General features: G+C 43.3%; 1 protein-coding gene and 2 long non-coding RNA genes across 4 annotated transcripts; 1 reads left to right on the top strand and 2 right to left on the bottom strand.

The window, feature by feature from the left end:
• Positions 1–988: 988 nt before the first annotated feature.
• LOC140845540 (uncharacterized) lies at positions 989–10,517 on the bottom strand. The gene is made up of 3 exons (XR_012124374.1): positions 10,337–10,517; positions 3,237–3,350; positions 989–1,607 (listed from the first exon to the last, which is right to left on the bottom strand). It is a non-coding gene; the product is annotated as an uncharacterized lncRNA (long non-coding RNA).
• Positions 10,518–13,196: 2,679 nt separating this feature from the next.
• Positions 13,197–18,707, top strand: LOC140845539 (uncharacterized). Of its 2 annotated transcripts, none has more exons than XR_012124372.1 (3): positions 13,197–13,311; positions 14,114–14,195; positions 18,253–18,707. It is a non-coding gene; the product is annotated as an uncharacterized lncRNA (long non-coding RNA). The 2 variants fall into 2 exon arrangements; XR_012124371.1 differs by having other exon boundaries at positions 14,114–14,293.
• On the bottom strand, positions 16,438–17,418 carry LOC118971460 (olfactory receptor 7A17-like). The gene has a single exon (XM_073220751.1). The coding sequence runs from the start codon at positions 17,401–17,403 to the stop codon at positions 16,438–16,440; it is 966 nt and encodes a 321-aa protein (XP_073076852.1). The 5' UTR covers positions 17,404–17,418.
• Positions 18,708–19,690: the final 983 nt, after the last annotated feature.

Raw genomic sequence — 19,690 nt, 5'->3', positions numbered from 1 at the left:
GTAAGTTTTGGGTTTGTTTTCAGGGCTTCAGGGAACAGGTTTGGGGTTCTTCTTCAGGCCTTATGGTGGTGTTTGTGGTTTCAAGAGTTTGGAGTCATGTTGAGGACAAGTTTTAAGGTTTAGGGTTGATGTTAGGGTTAGAGATAGTGTTTAGGGTTAAGGTTAGTATTATTATTATGATTAGGTCTGAGGTATGGTGTTAACTTTAGGGACAGGCTTAGTAGTTAGCGTTACAGTTAGTGTGATGTCTGTGTGAGGGTTTGTTTTTCGGTTAGTGTAGGTGTTAGACTTAGGGATAGAGTTAATGATATCTTTAGAGCAAGTAGAATCATCTAATAGGGAAAATTATATTCAAGTTAAATTATAGATGACCTCACTGAGATGAAATTTCAAAGTGAACTTCCCTTAACCATAGGAAACTAAATGACTGAATTTAGAAATAGAATATCCATGACTTAGGAAAATTTCTCTTGGAGAAAACTTGATGTGAGAATTAATTTGATAATAAACAATTTTCATAGTTCTGGATTCCAAAGTATGTTTGCTTTAAAGTTTAGTAGGTCCTAAGCCTACAATGACTGACAACGGGCTAGCATCAAGATGTCTTCTAGACTGTGTTCCTCCTTAATTATCCAGGCAATAATTCAATTGCTTTAATATTCCCATTTCTAGAACTAAGCTACATGAATTGAATCATGGGCACCTCCACCTTCACAGACAGCAAAAGAACATGGTGGACTATGTCCATACTTCCAGATCTCATTTGATCTATTTTTCACATTCTTTCCATTTAACTGGAGAATTGTGAGGACCCTGGTCTTGCCTGGAAAATAATGGCAAATCTTCTGAAATCAAATGATGAGTCACTTGAAAATGCCTTCCCCAATAAACCCCACCTGTAAATTTCAGCTGTTTGTCTTCAGTTGCCTTTCTAACATTCTGACACTGAATTGAGGAGGCAGGACACTCTTTTCTGTGGTGTGTTTCTCTGTATTGTAGATGGTGAGCTACATGCGTTCCATCATTTCAAAATGCACCCAGAGGCAAAATAAACCATGCTTTAGTTCCACAACCCTGGAGTTGGAGAACAGAAGGCTTCCTGGCATAACTGCAAGCAATGCCCTGTCACTTACTCAGATGACAACTCTTGATGGACAAGTCCACCTTCTAGATCCCTTTGTTGCATGGAAATTGAGTTTTTTAGAGCTGCAATTCAAAGAATGCACTTCTCTATAAGTTAAATCCTATAATCCAGATTGGATTTGATTTATCTGTTGCTAGTGTGTGATACATTTCAAAGCTGTTCCTCATCAGAAACAAATATTGATGAATATTGAGTACAGGAGAGCTCCCAAATGATATCCCACAAAAAAAGCTGTTTTGGCAAAAGGATCATGGATCCTAAGGAGTGTCGTGCCACCACACTGAGCACAATGCAGAAAACATTGCCGGTTCTTTGATGACAGGAAAAGCAATTTTCTGAAACAACTGGTTGTGTGTGTCTCCTCCATCAATGTTTGAAGATTGCAAGAAGCCTAATCAACACAGGTTTCTCAGTCTGAGGAAAGAGTCACTCAAAATACAGATCAGGTGCTGGCAATTGAGACCTATGATGGCAGGAGAAGCAAGAGAAAAGAATAAATACATAAAAAACCAAAATACCTCCATTCAGATATCTGGAGCCCAGAATACTAATAAGAGAGATTTGACATAAAATATTTCCTTTCTGTTTTAACCACTAGCCCACAAGTAAATCATGTTGCATAAAGGTGGGACTACCAAGAGAACCATGTGCTTCAAGGGCAGACCCACAGACCCTAATAATCAGTCTTCTCCAATCCTTCAGTATATAACACTTGAGTCTGTACAGGACATGGTTGTTTCTTTCTATTCCTAATGTCCAGGTGAGGGGTGAGGGTGAGAGTTGACTGCTATGTTACTGAGGTAAGGGACAGGGTTCATAACGGGTCCAGGGATCCACTTTGGTTTGAGGTCTTTGGCTTCACTGGGAGGGATCAGGGTTCATGTTCAAGGTTAGGCTTAGTGTTGGTGTTCAGGGTTTGGGGTTTAGTGTCTGGTGTACATGTAGAGTTCTCATTTAAGAGTTAGAGTTGGGGTTCTGGAGTTCAGTATTTTGGGAAGTGGTTTCCAGGTTTGAGGTAAGAATTAAGTTTGTGTTTGTGGTAGATTTATGGTGAAGATTCATTACGGTTAGAGTTAGGGTAAGGGTTTCATGTGATGATAAGGGTCCATATAGCTTTCAATGAACAGTGATGTGTGAGTGAGGGTGAGGCTGAGGATATGTGTTAGAGTTTGGACTGTGTCTAGAATTAGAGTTACAAAAAGGGTTAGTTGTAGGAGAAGTTATGGTTATGTTTAGGGTTAGGGTTAGGGAATAGGCTAGTAGAAGTGTTATCTGTCCTTCTGTGAACAGTGAATTGTGGGTGAGTGAGATTATGGTTTAGGGCCCGAGTAAAGTTTAGGTTTAAGGTTAGTTGTATGGTGAAGGCATGGCTTCTTTTAAACAGCAAAAGGCGTTATGGTTACATTCAGCCTTCAGTTTAGCTCCAGCCTAACAGTGCGGTATGGGTGAAGGTGAGGAAGGAGGGTGCGGGCTCAGGGTTAGGATGAGTGTAAGGGACATGATTAGGTATCAGTGTGAGCATTCTCATCCTATTGTGCAGCGGGAAACACTGGGCTCAGAGGTGGGTCAGCTGGAGTTCTTCTTGTGCCCCTGTTTTTCTAGCAGTATATGTACAGGACAGCCCAGGAGCAGAACCTAGTCATAGGGTCGGGCAATAACTGAGCTGCTTCTCTATGGCCCATCTAGGTCACTGTGACACTAAGCAGGAGCAGAATCTTTGGATTAGGGTTCCAGTTGCTCTACACTCAACAGCACTGCCAGGTCCACATTGCCAAGGAGTGTACCCACAGGTGAGGCCTCAGGTCCTTAAGTCAAAACTAGTTATCCTCTCCAGAAACATCAGTCTCTTAGGGATCTGCAGTGGATACATACTTCTGGTATGGAGGACTTGCATGAGTAGCATTGTTGCCTTAAGTATAGAACATCACAATGCCAAGTGTGATGACTGATTCCTTGAGAGAAAGGCTGCCTGGTGAGCAGAGCATATTCCAACTTCAGAGCCTGCTGCTTCGGCTGTGGGTGCAGCCAGTGGTGAAGTGGGTGCTCCACACACAGGCAGCCATGGAGAAAATGTAAACCAGATCCAAGACACCTGTGTGTGCTTTGGGCTGTGGTGACCCATGCGTCTCATAGAGAAAGCCATTCAGATCCCACCTGGCCATGGCGAGTGTTGGTATTTCTCCAGAACTGTCCTGCAGTCATGTTCCTGCAAAAGGCAAGGTTGTGGGAGGAACACCAGGAGACCCATCTCTGAGACCAGCATTCCCCCCAACAAAATGGGGATAAGTGTGCTCAACTTGTACCCTAATCCTCACCCTCACACTCACATCCGCATCACTGTTAACCTTGAGGTAAACTGAATACTGACCCTAACCCTAAACACTGAGGTTCACTCTAACCAATGCCATACATTACCCTACACCTAACCCTAAACTTAACAGTAACACTAGCCCGAAACCCTAACATCATGGTCACCCACCCTTCATTGTTAACTGATAGAAAATTTTAGCCCTTTTCCTAACTTAATCCGTTACCTTAATTCTAAAGATAACCATAACTTCACTCTCAAGATAACCCTTAAGCTAATCCTAAACCCAGACATAGTGGAAACGAAGCACTCATCCTCACCATCACACAGATCCACACCTCAGTGATGGTTAAAAGCTAAGTGGAAGCCCTGTGTTAACTCTCACCCCTACCATAACTGCATTCATAATTATATCTTCACCATAAACCAAACCAAAATCCAAAACTACCCCTTTCCCCTAACATGGACACCAGATGAAATATCCCATAGCTCAGAACATGAAATCTAACCCAGAAAGAGACCCCAGAGTTGAACCTAAACCTCAACGCCAAAGTTTAACCCTTGATCATGAACCACAACCTGAACTGTGGCACCTCCCACTGAACCTCAAGCCTTCAAACTGAACTGGAATCCATGATACTTATCAAAACCCTAACACTTCCCATGAAACCAACCAGCGACTCTCATCTTGACCCTTCACCTGGAGCCTTAGGAATTCAAAGAAACAATCATGGCTATTAAGACTGTAGGAGAGGGCGGGAGCCAGGATGGCGGCATGAGTAGAGCAGTGGAAATCTCCCCAAACCACATATATCTATGAAAATATAACAAAGACAACTCTTCCTAAAATAGAGACCAGAGGACACAGGACAACATACAGACAACATCCACACCTGTGAGAACCCAGCGCTACGCAAAGGGGGTAAGATATAAGCCCCGGTCCAGTGGGTCCCAAGTGCCCCTTCCCCCAGCTCCCAGTGGTAGGAGAGAGGTCTGAGCGGGAGGGAGAAGGAGCCCAGGACAGCTGAACACCCAGCCCCAGCCATCCGGACCAGAGCGCAGACACAGTGCATGCATGGGGCCCTGGATACTAGGGAAACAGGGCAGCAAGAACAGTGAGCGGGTGCTGAAGGCCGTAGCCGGAGGACAAAAGAAAAGCGAGCGGCCATCTTTTTTTGTTTTTTGTTTTTTTTTGTTGTTTTGTTGCTGTGAGTGCTTTTTGGAAGTCTTAAAGGGACAGAGACCCCAATACTAGGGAAACAGGGCAGCAAGAACGGCAAGCGGGTATAGGAGACTGGCACCAGAGAACAAAAGAAATGCGAGCGGACACCTTTTTCTCTTTCTTTCTTTCTTTTTTTTTTTTGTTTTGGCAAGCGCTTTTTGGAAGTCTTAAAGGGATAGGGACCCCAATACTAGGGAAACAGGGCAGCAAGTCCGGTGAGTGGGTGCCCAAGGCTGGCACCAGAGAATAAAGAAAAATGAGTGGCCAATTTTTTTTTTTTGTGGTTGTTGTTTTGTTTTGGTGGGTGCTTTTGGGAAGTTTTAAAGAGGCAGGGTGGGACACTTAGTCCAGAGGTAGGGAATCCCAGGATCTCTGGGCACTCTAATCCCCTGGGCTGCAGGGAGCACGGAGGCCCCTTACAGAGGTAAATAGCCTCCCGGTCACTCCCCCTCCAACACAACTCCACCACTATGGAGCAGCATCCCGAGCCAGGCCACACCCACAGCAACAGTAGAGATAAACTCCACAGCATATGGGAAGGAAGCAGAAGCCCTGACTGCATGCGGTTACCCAGCACAAGCCACTAGATGTCGCTATTCTCCCAGGAGAGGAAGGCCACAAACCAACAAGAAGGGAAGTTCTTCCAGCCGTCACTAGTCCCAGCTCTGCAAACTATTCCTATCACCATGAAAAGACAAAATTACAGGCAAACCAAGATCACAGAGACACCAGAGAAGGAGACAGACCTAACCAGTCTTCCTGACAAAGAATTCAAAATAAAAATCATAAACATGCTGACAGAGATGCAGAGAAATACGCAAGAGAAATGGGATGAAGTCCGGAGGGAGATCACAGATGCCAGAAAGGAGATCACAGAAATGAAACAAACTCTGGAAGGATTTATAAGCAGAATGGATAAGATGCAAGAGGACATTGATGGAATTGAAACAATATTAAGAGAACTGTGTGACCAATCCAAAAGGAACAATATCCGTATTATAGGGGTACCAGAAGAAGAAGAGAGAGGAAAAGTGATAGAAAATATCTTGGAAGAAATAATTGCTGAAAACTTCCCCAAACTGGGGGAGGAAATAATCAAACAGACCATGGAAATACACAGAACCTCCAATAGAAAGGATCCAAGGAGGACAACACCAAGACACATAATAATTAAAATGGCAAAGATCAAGGACAAGGAAAGAGTTTTAAAGGCAGCTAGAGAGAAAAAGGTCACCTATAAAGGAAAACCCATCAGGCTAACATCAGACTTCTTGACAGAAACTGTACAGGCCAGAAGAGAATGGCATGATATATTTAATGCAATGAAACAGAAGGGCCTTGAACCAAGGATACTGTATCCAGCATGACTATCATTTAAATATTATGGTGGGATTAAACAATTCCCAGACAAGCAAAAGCTGAGGGAATTTGCTTCCCACAAACCAACTCTACAGGGCATCTTACAGGGACTGCTCTAAATGGGAGCACTCCTAGAAAGAGCACAGAACAAAACACCCAACATATGAAGAATGGAGGAGGAGGAATAAGAAGGGAGAGAAGAAAAGAATCTCCAGACAGTGTATATAACAGCTCAATAAGTGAGCTAAGTTAGGTGGTAAGATACTAAAGAGGCTAACCTTGAACCTTTGGTAAACACGAATTTAAAGCCTGCAATGGCAATAAGTACATATCTTTCAATAGTCACCCTAAATGTAAATGGACTGAATGCACCAATCAAAAGACATAGAGTAATAGAATGGATAAAAAAGCAAGACCCATCTATATGCTGCTTACAAGAAACTCACCTCAAACCAAAGACATGAACAGACTAAAAGTCAAGGGATGGAAAAACATATGTCAGGCAAACAACAGCGAGAAGAAAGCAGAGGTTGCAGTACTAATATCAGACAAAATAGACTTCAAAACAAAGAAAGTAACAAGAGATAAAGAAGGACACTACATAATGATAAAGTGCTCAGTCCAACAAGAGGATATAACCATTCTAAATACATATGCACCCAACACAGGAGCACCAGCATATGTGAAACAAATACTAACAGAACTAAAGGGGGAAATAGACTGCAATGCATTCATTTTAGGAGACTTCAACACACCACTCACCCCAAAAGGTAGATCCACCAGGCAGAAAATAAGTAAGAACACGGAAGCACTGAACAACACAGTAGAGCAGATGGACCTAATAGACATCTATAGAACTCTACATCCAAAAGCAACAGGATATACATTCTTCTCAAGTGCACATGGAACATTCTCCAGAATAGACCACATACTAGCCCACAAAAAGAGCCTCAGCAAAATCCAAAATATTGAAATTCTACCAACCAATTTTTCAGACCACAAAGGTATTAAAGTAGAAATAAATTCTACAAAGAAAACAAAAAGGCTCACAAACACATGGAGGCTTAACAACATGCTCCTAAATAATCAATGGATTAATGAACAAATCAAAATAGAGATCAAGGAATATATAGAAACAAATGACAACAACACAAAGCCCCAACTTCTGTGGGACGCAGCGAATGCAGTCCAAAGAGGAAAGTATAAAGCGATCCAGGCACACTTGAAGAAGGAAGAACACCCCAAATGAATAGTCTAACATCACAATTATTGAAATTGGAAAAAGAAGAACAAATGAGGCCTAAAGTCAGCAGAAGGAGGGACATAATAAAGATCAGAGAAGAAACAAACAAAATTGAGAAGAATAAAACAATAGCAAAAATCAATGAAACCAAGAGCTGGTTCTTTGAGAAAATAAACAAAATAGATAAGCCTCTAGCCAAACTTATTAAGAGAAAAAGGAATCAACACAAATCAACAGAATCAGAAATGAGAATGGGAAAATCACGACAGACTCCATGGAAATACAAAGAATTATTAATGACTACAATGAAAACCTATATGCCAACAAGCTGGAAAACATAGAAGAAATGGACAACTTCCTAGAAAAATACAACCTTCCAAGACTGACCAAGGAAGAAACACAAAAGTTAAACAAACCAATTACAAGCAAAGAAATTGAAACTGTAATAAAAAAACTACCCAAGAACAAAGCACCCGGGCTGGATGATTTACCTCCGAATTTTATTAGACACACAGAGAAGACATAATACCCATTCTCCTTAAAGTGTTCCAAAAAATAGAAGAGGAGGGAATACTCCCAAACTCATTCTATGAAGCCAACATCACCCTAATACCAAAACCAGGCAAAGACCCCACCAAAAAAGAAAATTACAGACCAATATCCCTGATGAATGTAGATGCAAAAATACTTAATAAAATATTAGCAAACCGAATTCAATAGTATATCAAAAGGATCATACACCATGACCAAGTGAGATTCATCCCAGGGATGCAAGGAAGGTACTGGTAAAAACAGAAAGGAAATGTTTCCTGATGAACCTCTGTTTCTTGTAGGCTGGGCCTAAGCTCATTCAGTGGAGTCTTTTGGGTTTTTCTTGTCTTGCTTCACTTGCCTTGCATAGGTCTCAACTGCAAGCACCTGATCTTCATCCTGTGAATCTTTTCTCAGACTGAGCAACCTGTGTTGTTTAGGTTTCTTGCAACCTTCACTCACTCACTTGGGGTGGACACACAACTGGTGGTCATTCCAGAAGGCTACTTTTCCTGTAAGCAATGAAATTGAAAACTTTGTTGCTTTGTTTTGAAAGCAGAGGTCTGGGACTCCTTGGACTTCATGTTCCTTTTGTCAACAGAGCCATTTCCATGTGATCTGAGTTGGCAAATGTCCTTAAGTTCCTCCTCATCAAATGTTTGTTTCTGAGAAGGCACAGCTTTTCAGATCGGTGCTGGCAATTGAGAACTATTAAAGGCAGGAGAAGCGAGAGAAAAGAAGAAACATGAAAACAAATCCCAAAATGCCTCCATTCACCTGGCTTACAGCATATTATACAAATAACAGGGACTCAGTAGGAAACATTTCCTTTCTGATTTTACTAGAATCCCAGAAGGAAATCATGTGTGCATAAATGTGGGACTACCAAGAGAGCCATGCACCTAAAGGGCAGATCCAAGGACCTAAACAATGGTTCTGCTGCAGTCCTTCAGCAGATGCAACCAGAGTCTGAAGAGGACATGCTTGTTTGCTTCATTGCCTAAGACTCCAGGTGAGGGTGAGGGTGAGAGTCAATAGTTATGCTTCAGCAGGAAGTGTTAGGATTTAGATAAGGTTCCAGTGTTCTAGTTCAGCCTGACAGTTTCAGTCTCAGAGTGGTCAGGGTTCAGGTTTTAGTTCATCTTCAAGGCTAAGGCTTTGTGTTAGGATTCAGGATTTTGAGTTTAGGTAAGGGTTCACCTCTGAGTTCTGTTCCATTGGTTAATGTTCAGCTTCATGTGTTTGGCATTTCAAGATCAGGTTAGGGTTAATGGTTGGGGTTGCTTTAAGGTTAAGTATTAGAAAAAGATATCATTATGTTAGAGTTATGGTGACTTGCCAATGGGTTTCAGTCCCAGGCAAGTTCACTATGGATTCAGTGTGACCAAAGAAAATGACAGCAAAACATTCTTGGGGTGAAAGGGTTATACCCAACTTTATTTCCAGATGGCAGGTCAGTCACTAGAATCCCATTCACTCAGAGTGAGTCTCTATGCAGCAAGCCGGTCTCTGCCTATGGGCCCCTATGTCTGCACAGTTATCCTCTGGGCCTCTGTTCTCGGCGCTGCCACCACTCAAGCCTCTGATCTGCTCTCCTGCAGCCTTGCAGCTCAGCCACGGTGTTGCACCCAGTGCACTGGGCAGAGCTGTTTCTATAGAGTAAACAGCCATGTATTGCCCACAGGTGTGCAGTGAGTGAGTCAACCATGGCCAGGAGAGAATCCTGGCCACAGGAGCTCTCATTTTATCCACACTCTCCCCCAAGGATTCTCTCCTCAGTCTATGTGCCCTTAGTCCTCTGCCATAGTCCCTGTGCAAGGAAGCTTGAACATTGTTCTCCAGCCTCTCCAGCAAAAAGTCTTGCAGACACACAGCCGTACTCGTGGCCCTGTCTCTGACCTCTTCCTCTTTGGTATTAATGGCTGGAAATGCTGCTCTGGTTTCAGTTGTTGCCATAGCTCCAGTAATATCCTATTTGGATTTACATCTAATTTCCTTCTATCTACTCCTGGCCATATCAAATCAACCCACATCTGGGTCTTCGTAACCCCCAGGAGGCCCCTCAAATTCCTCCTGGGAGTAATAGGTCTTATTTCTCTCTGGGTTCTCGTTGCTTCAGCTACTGTATGTGTCACCTCGCATTTTGTTATCGCTGCCTCAAGGCAGGCTGCACTGTCAGGGAAGACAGTTTTCACATCTCTGATCCTGACAGAACAATTCCATCCACCTCTAAATCCCACAGCCACGGGCTCAGACTGAGTAAAGGGGTGGACCATAGAGTGCTCCACGAACTGGGGAGGGGGCTGCTCCTCTCCTTGGGGAACTTTCAGCTGCTGGGTCTTTATTTTCTTTACAACCACAGGGCAGGATTTCAATACAGGAGGGGCTGGTGCCTCTGGCACCACCCCTTCATCCTTCCCCAGATCCTCCATTTCTGGCGCTGATGGCACCTTTCTCTCCACTCCCCCAAGTGCCTCCTCTACTGTAGTGCCTCACAACAATGCCAGCTGTCCTCAGAAGGTCTCTTACCTTCAGCTCAGTGCTTCACAGCTGATTTTCTCATGCCACCTCTGCCTGTGCTTCCCTCAGGAGTTCATTTTTTTTCCTTGATGGCCTCTTTCTCCTTCTGACGCGGTCTGGTCGCGCCGAGTCGAGCAGGTCCTGAAGTGCAGAAGGTGGGGGGGGGGGGCGAAGAAAATAAAGACAGAAAGAGCTGGGAGGGCTGACGCTCCCGCGCGTCACCAGCAAAACTTTATTGAAGGTCCAAGGTTTATATAATGCAGTGGGGTTACATGATTCCAGGACATAGCATTATCCAATAGACAATCAAGCACAGTATTAACGTCAGCGGTAACCAGGCAAAGGTAGGCTCAGCAGGGTTCCGTTAGTTGCTCATGGAATGTGTAAACAGAATATTCTTTGTTCTCCATTCCCGCCACATTGGCAAGTGGGGGAAGGCAGGCCAGAAGCAGGGGCAGTGTTTCCACACATCCTCAAGGTCTCCCTATTTTCAGAGTGAGGAGTCTTGGCTTGTCTTCGAGGACAAGATATGTTTCTGTGGGCAGATAACTTCCAAGGACTGCACCGGTTGTTCTCAAGCTTGTGCTTTCCTGTGCTGCATTTAGACATGGGGGAAGGTGCTTTCCCATTCTGCCTACAAACATGTGAGAAGACAAAGGCGGTCCCCAACATCCTTCAGAACACCTGGCAGCGCTGCCATCTCATCTCCAATGGCACCTTGCTGCTGGCGCTCTCATGCCACCTCCTCCTGCATCAGTGACATCTCCTTCCTCATGGAATCCACAGAAGTTTGCAGCTCGTGTTCTTGTGCCACCATTTCTTGGGTTTCCTCTGTAGACCTTTTAAAGACTGTGAGAAGCAGCCAACCCACAGTCCCCGCTACATCCCGGGCACTATGCTTCTCAAATGATCTGCTTAGTATACCAAGAGCCACCCCTACTGCCTCAGGTGTCACTTCCACTTGCCTCCAGTCCTGGGATGGGGCCAAGTCCTCTAGGAGGAAAGCCACCTCAGACCTCATACCCATTGGGGGATGATCCACTGTCTCCCCATTCACAGGGGCAGCCTGCTGAAGCACCCCTCCCATAAGGACAGCCTGTCTTTTTTCCTTGGTAAACAGTGAGCCCTGCTGACTACGCCAATTGTCTTGCCAATGGTTTCAGCCCCAGGCAAGTTCGCTATGGATTAAGTGTGACCAAAGAAAATTACAGCAAAACGTTCTTGGTGTGAAAGGGTTATACCCAACTTTGTTTCCAGGTGGCAGGTCAGTCACTGGAATCCCATTCACTCAGAGCAAGTCTGCATGCAGCAAGCCGGTCTCTGCCTCTGGGCCTCTCTGTCCACACAGCTGTTCTCTGGTCTTCTCTGCACAGACATAACACACAGCCAGCATCTGGGCCTCTGTCTTCTGTGCTGTCACCACTCCAGCCTCTGCTCAGCTCTCCTGCAGCCTTGCAGCTCTGCCACCATGTCATGCCCAGAGCACTGGGCAGAGTTCTTTTTATAGAGTCAACAGCCATGTGTTGCCCACAGGTGTGCAGTGCACTAGTCAACCATGGCCAGGTAAGAATCCTGGCCACAGGAACTCTCATTTTATCCACATATGGTAGGTAGGTTGTTAGGTTAGGATAAGAGTTAACTTTGCTTTTGAGAACAGTGAAGTGCAATTGAGGGAGAGGGTGAGGATTTGTGATAGCATTAGGGCTACATCTAGGATTAGGGTTACATTAAGGGTTAGTTGAAGGGTGAAATTATGGTTATGGTTAGGCTTAGGGTAAGGGGTTATATTAGGAGAAGTGTTTAGTTTGTCTTAAGGTTAATGGTGAAGTGTGGGTGTGTTGTCAGGTTAGGGGTCCTGAATGGTGAGGATGGTGATGCCCCAAAAATCAGGCACCAGAGACAAGGCTCATGGTACAGGTCCAATTTATTGAGGTGGGGTTACAGCTTACATGGTGGGCTCCTTCCTGGTCCTTGGAACTACACCACTCAGGCAGCCTCCAATCACAGCGGCACTAGCTAACCGCACTATGGGGGAGTAGGGTAGGACAGGGCAGGTCTCTGTGCTCAGAGCCTGCTTTCTAGGTACACAATGTGTTGTGACCTATTCTGGTGAGGTGGGCTTTCCCAACCAGTGGATTTAGGGCTGGGGAGCTCAGTAGTCCTGGTCTCTGCCCATGGCAGGTCCCACTGGTACCTTCACCATTTTGGTCCGGGCATGGCTCTGTTCCCAGGCTCCCTGAGGAGGGCTATGAAGACAGCTGATGCTCGTTGTCTGCCCACATGGGTGAGGATGAGGTTAGAATTTAGTTCCAGGTTAGGGTTAAGTTTAGTGTTAGGTGTAGGGTGAAGTTATGGCTTCAGTTAGAGTTAGCTTAAGTGATTAGGGTTACTGTAGGGTTTCAGATGACCTCCAGTCTAACAGTGAGGTTGGGTGAGGCTGAGCATGAGGGGTGAAGTTTAAGGTGAGGGTAAGGGAGATATTTAGGCTGCAGGTTGAGCATTCTCATCCACAATTTGCAGAGAGGAGTGCTGTGCTCATAGATGGGTCACCTGCTGTTTCTCTTGTGCACCTCCCTTTTCTAGGAACATGGCTACAGAACGGCCCAGGAGAAGTATCCACACTCACCAGGGCTAGGCAGGAACCAAGTGGCTTCTCTATGATCTATATGTCACCATGGCCCAAAACACAAACATGCACCTTGGGTTTGAATTCTTTTTTCTCTACAGCCACCTGGGCAATCAGCCTAAGCTTGCCAAGGACTTCACCCAAAGTTGAGGCCACAGGGACTGAAATGGGAACATGTTTCCCTCACTGTCCCTAGGACACAGTCGTCACAGTCACCACTGTGATGTCATATATCTATTGCAACACTGGTGCTCATGCAAGTGCTCCATACCAGTCATGCTACCCTTTAGGTACATTCCCTCTTGAGCCCTGAGAAGATGCATCATCTCAGACAGTGAGCATCAGGTGTTCATCACAGGTATGGAGAGCTCTGCCAAGGCACTTCCAAGTGCATGAACTGCCAGCACATGTTCCATAACTCCTGCATCCATCCATCTACACTGGCGTCCATTCTTCTTGATCCGGGTCAGGGTTCAGAATGGGAATGAAGAGTTAGCTGTCAGGGTTCTGAGGGGCACAGGGTTAGTCTTTAGATTTGTATGCAAGGATTTAGGCTGGAGATCAGATGTCAGTTTCCTGTTTAGGAATCAGACCTTGGGTTTGGGTTTGCACTGCTTAGGTTGTGGGGTTCTTGTTCAGGCCTTAGGGTGGTGGTTTGTCATTACAGAAGTTTGGTATCAGGATGCAGATAAGGGTTAAGTTTTAGGGTAAGTGTTAGGGTTTGAGTTAGTGTTGAAGTTTAGGGTTAAGGTTTGTGTTAGGTTTTGATATAAGGCTGCCAGGGTTAGATTTAAGGCTGCCATTTAGGATTATGATTAGTGGTTAGGATTATGGTTTGTTCTTAGGGTTGGGGTTTTACATTGGGGTAGGAGATGGTTAAGGTATGTGTTCAGTTTAGGGATAGAGTTAATCATGACTTGAGGGCACAGGGCATCAGCTTATTATAAGATTATCTTCAAGCTAATTTATAGATGATCTTCTCACTGAGATTACATTTCCTTGTGAAATTCCATTAACCACAGGAAACCAAATGAATGAATTGGAAACAGAATATCCATAGCTTTGAACAAAATATTCCAGTGTAAATATCTATTTGAATTAAATTACTGGGGTAAATAATTTTCATAGTTCTACCTTTAAAACTATATATGCTCTTACAGTTTGTAGGTCAAGTTCCCACAATGAGAGACAATGGGCTCGCCTCAAGATGTCTGCTAGACTGGTTCCTTCTTGACCATCCAGGCAAGAATCCAATTATTTAAATGTTACAAGATCTAGGACCAAGATACATGACTTAAATCATGGGCCCCCTACATCTACACAGCCAGCTGGAAAACATGGTATAATATCTTCCTAACTCCAGATCTATTTGGTCTATTTTTCTCACTCTTTTCATTTGGAGAATTGTGACTAAACTATTCTGGCCTGGAATCATGGCATATTGTTTTTAATCAAAATATGAGTCATTTGATACCATCTGCCAAAATGAACCCCACATAGAAAATATAGGTGAGCTTGTCTTCTTGGTTTTTCTCACCTTTGGACACTGAATTTTTGGAGGTAGGATAGTCTTTTCTCTTTCTTGTTGCCCTGTGCATTGTTGGTGCTGAGCAGCATGCATTCCCACATTGCCAAGTATCTCCATTGGAATAGTCATCCATCCTTGTGGTCCACAACCCAGAGTAGGAGAGCAGGAGGCATCCTCGCATAAATGCAAGCAATGTCCATCCGTTACCCACAAGACCACTTTACACATCCCTTTTTGGCATGGAAAGTGGGTTTCCTCAGAACAGAAACCCACAGAATGCCCTTTACTGAGAGTTCAATCCCATAATCCAGATCAGACTTGAAGACCTGTTGCTAGTGTTTAACACATTTGAAAGCTATCCCTTAGCAGAGACAAACATTTGATAAGTAGTGACTACAAGAAAGGTCCTAACTGATGTCTAATTGAAATGATTGTTTTGGCAAAAGGATTATGAAGCCTAAGTTGTGTCATGCCTCTGCTTTCTGTACAAAGCAATCAAGTTTTCCCCTTCATTGATGACAGTAAAAGTAGTTTTCTGGAACTACCGGTGGTTTTGTGTGATCCCAGTAAATGTTTGAAGATTTCAAGAAGCCTAATCCACCCAGGATTTTGAGTCTGAGAAATGACTCACTCAGAATGCAGGATAGGTGCTGGCAAATGAGGCACAGGCAAGGCAGGAGAAGCAAGAGAAAAGAACAATCATGAAAACAAAAACCAAAATGACTCTATCAGCTGGGTTACAACCCAGTCTACTAGGAACAGAGATTTGGCAGGAAAAGTTTCCTTTGGGAAACTTTAAGGAAATCATCTATGCATAAAGGTGGGAGTTCCAAGAGAACCATGAGCCTAGAAGGAAGATCCAAGGAACTAAATAATGTTTCTACGGCAGTTTTTCAACATTTGCAACCAGGGTCTGAAGAGGACATTGTTGTCCCTTTCTATTCCTAACGCTCTTGGTGAGGGGTCAGGGTGAAGGTGACAGGCTTCTTGGGTAAGTATCCAAGATTCCTGTTTGGTTTGAGGGCATCAGGCTCTGAGACAGCTCAGTGTACAGTTTGGGGTTTGTGTTCAGGATTTAATTTTGTGTTTGTGTTCAGGGTTTGGAGTTCAGGTTTTAGTTCAGCTTTGGGATTCTGGTTCAGGGGTTAGAGATAGGGCTCAGGGTTCAGGTTTTGAGGACATGGGGCTCAGTTTAGGTATGAGGGACAGGGTTTGGTTTGGGTTAGGTTTACGGTGATGAAATCATTATGATTAGTATTAGGGTAAGGGGTTAATGTTAGGGTAAAAGTTCAGTTTAGCTTTGGAACAAAGTGGTTGCTGGTCAGTTTGAGGGTTAGGATGAGTGTTAGAGCTCAGGATATATCAAGGTTTAAAGTGAGGTTTAAGTTTAGAATTAGGGGGAAATAATGGATATGGTTAGAGTAAGGGTAAGGTGGTTGTTTAGGAGAAGGTTTAAATTTATCTACAGCTAACAGTGAAGTGTTGAGAGTGAAGTTAGGATGTAGAGCTAGGTTTAGGATTAGGTTTATGTAAGGTTTAGGGTGGATTTATGGCTTTAGTTAGAGTTAGCATTATTGCTTAAGGTTAGGGTCAGTGTTCTATTTATCTCCAGGCTAACAGTGAGGTGTATCTGAGGCTATGGTGAGGGGTTAAAAAATGAATAAGGATAATGTCATTATGGAAAAAATTATTCTTAAAAAATACATGTTGCCCCAATAAATAAATGGGAATTTCCAAATATTTAGTGATTCACAGTTGAAAAAAGGTGTGGTGGAAGGAAAAAACGGACAAAGGGAAACTGAGTAAAATCAGAAAGTTTAATAACTTGGATTATTTAAATTGTATAAAGAATTTAAAGTGAAAGAAATCGAAATTTCATGAAATAGAAAGAAGTTCTCTTTTCAGAAACTAATTAAGGAATAGTCATTTCTGGTCCTGAGGCTTTGAGTCCTGAAATCATGGCCACTTCATCCCCAGAACAATTTGCGTTTTGACGCCTTCCATACAAAGGACTCTTTTCAGAGCCCCTTTTATGTCTTTGTTTCTTAGACTGTAGATGATAGGGTTGAGCATGGGTGTGACCAAGGTGTACATCACCGAAGCTGTTGCACTTGAATGTGAACTGTAGGTAGGAGCAGAGCTGAGGTACACTCCTAGGCTTGTACAATAATATAAGGAGACAACAGAGAGATGAGATGCACAGGTGGAAAATGCTTTATACTTCCCCTGAGATGATGAGATTCCACATATGGCAGAAATGACCTTCAAGTAAGAGTAAATTATGCCAGCTAGAGGAGCCCCAGCAAGTAGCATTGCTGCTGCATACATCACAGTGTCATTAAGGGAGGTGTTAGAACAGGAAAACCGGATCACCTGCTTGATTTCACAAAAGAAGTGGGGGATTTCCAAGTCTTTACAGAAGGACAACTGTAACACCATTAAGATTTCTAACAAGGAATGCAGGGCACTTATGACCCAGCAGACCAGAACCAGCAGCCCACAGAGCCGGGCACTCATGATGACCGTGTAGTGCAGAGGGTGGCAGATGGCCACAAGGCGGTCATAGGCCATCACAGTGAGAAGAAAGTCATCTAACACTGCCAAGTGTATGTAGAAGTACATCTGGCTGATGCAGCCTGCAAAGGTTATAACTTTGCTTTCTGTCCATATAGTGACTAGCATTTTTGGGATGGTGGTGGTGGTGAAACAGATGTCTACAAAAGACAGGTTGGAGAGGAAGAAGTACATAGGGGTGTGGAGGTGGGAGTCTGATATGACAGCGAGGATGATGATCAGGTTTCCAAACACAGCGATCAGGTACATGGAGAGGAAAAGCCCAAATATGAGGGCCTGCATTTCTGGTTCTTTTGACAATCCCAGAAGAATAAATTTTGAAATTTGTGTAACATTGCCTGCTCCCATGTGGTGGTGCTGATAACTAGGAATGAAAAAATATCACAATTAATTTTCACACAAATGGGCATTGCTGACATTTGAAATGCTACAATTTATCATATAGTACAGTAAAATAATCAGTATGTGTTATTTGTATGACTCTCAACACATTCAAGGATTCTTCTTTGACATTTCTGACTAGGAATTCCTTTCCCACTCTCAGCCTTTACCCCAAGATGTCATGTATTATAGTTTTAATGAGAAATCATTTCATGCATTCGAGGATTATATGTTAACTACTGACCATTTTCTAGTTAAAGGGCATAGGATGGTAACAAAATCCCTAGAATAGAATCATGGTGAAGGAGTATAAGCAAATAAATACATATCATGTGAGATGGTGAGAGTTGCTAAGGAAAAAAAGTATAAAATATAGTGGATGGGGTGTTGCTTTTCACTGAGAGTTCAGGAAGACCTGCACACAAGGTGACATTTGAATAGAGATATCAAGATACATGGGGACACATGCAGTTATCTGGGCAAGTGTGCCCTGCAGAGAAAGAGCCAGTGCAAAGGCCTGAGGAAGATATTTTTTATATATATGCAAGAATCAAAATGGAGACACTGTCATGAGAAGAAGGAGCAAGAGGGAGAATGAGAGGACGTGGTGTCAGAAGATGCTGAGGAAGGAGGTGGCTTCCCTGCTACTGAAACTTCAAGACACTGGCAGTCCATTGTCTATTTGTTCTTGAACTTTATTAATTTACAAGCAAACCTTTGAGTAGAATGGATCCCCTTTCAAGCAAACCTATGAGTAGAATGGATCCCCTTCTTATTTACATGTACTGATTAATGTTCTTTCATCTTTCTTTGAAGGATCAATTGTAGGAATAAATGATCCCAGCTACTCCTGCTCAGAGAACTGCTTGTTCCCCACAAAGCGGAAACACAGTGCACTACGACTCCCTGAGGCCATTTTTTTACCAATATCTTCTCACCCCAGCCATGTTATTTAGGGAAGGAATATTACTGTTCACGCTGTTACATCAGGTGACCTATACCTAAAGAATATGGAAATAGCACCCAGTTCCAATGGCAGAGTCTCCATGGCATGTGAACATGAGGCTCCATTTTAATATGACCATTCTGCATCTAATGAAACATTTAAAACAGTTAAAACATAAAGAAAGGAAAAAATGAATATGATGGGGAAAAGGATTAAGTGGCTCAGCTGGTCCCTGAGAGGTTGTGATAAGTAATGGAGCAATCTTGGCCCTGGCAGCATACCAAATACACTTATATCCCTATGATGTCCAGAATAACTAATAAATCAGCAAAAGACAATTTATCCTAAAGAAAAAGAAGTGATTTATTTGTGATCAATACAAATTACAGATTGAATATCCCTTTAGAAAAAGCTAAGCACATGGAAGCAACCCAACATTTACAACAGCATATATATAACGTATGATTGTAAGGGATTTTAAAAGATGAAATGGTGAAATACACTGAAATGATAGTAAGTAAGAGATTCTGGAATCAGAAAACTAACTTTTGCATCTCTGATCCTACCACATATTAGCTGTTTGAATGTATAGAGCTTTTTAAACTACCAGGTTAATGTCATCACCTGAGTAAGTGGGGATAGGGGTATCCATCTTCCTAAAGTGGTGGACAGGTTTATTCAGTATACTTTCAAAGGAAAACACATAGTTCCTTCCTGTTAGTTCAAAGCATAACATTAGTTCTTACCTGTCACTGCTGAAGAGATAAGGGTGATTTTTTCTTCTATCTCCCCATTGCCTTCATTTATTTACTGTCTGTCTGTCCTTTCCTCACAGCCTGATTTCAATTCCATGTTGTGTCTCTCATCTATCTCAGCTGGTACCCCTCTAGCTAATATTCATATAAACTCAGACAGATATTTCTGTCTTCCAAGGGTGATCAACTTCCCTGATTTAGACTGCCCCATTGAAAGTCTCCCTAGTAGAGAATGAAGCCCAAATTCTGTACCTTCCAACATCAGGCTAGACATTAGGGAAACTTCTGCCAGCTTCATCCTCACACTGTCCTGCGTCTGCACTCACTGATCTCCCAAACACTGAACTTGACTTTCTTTCACCTGATGCTGCAGCCTCAGTACTGTCTGTACGCCTGCTTCCCTCTGCCTGGAGCCTTGCCCACAGGTCTCTCTGGATGTTTTCACACCATCCCCATCTTTAAATATCCATGTTCTTTGTCAGAATGCCTGGATCCTTTCTCCCCTTTACATTCCCACAGGAAAAGGACACTTCCTTATGCAATGATTTTAGAT

The sequence above is a fragment of the Manis javanica genome, chromosome 13 (assembly GCF_040802235.1).
Source record: "Manis javanica isolate MJ-LG chromosome 13, MJ_LKY, whole genome shotgun sequence".
NCBI lineage: Eukaryota > Metazoa > Chordata > Mammalia > Pholidota > Manidae > Manis > Manis javanica.
The sequence above is the reverse complement of the archived record's forward strand: the minus strand, read 5'-3'. Positions and strand labels throughout refer to the sequence as shown.

Coding starts and splice junctions, on each gene's coding strand:
- LOC118971460 (XM_073220751.1), bottom strand. CDS start 17,403: ATGGGAGCAGGCAATGTTACACAAATTTCAAAATTTATTCTTCTGGGA.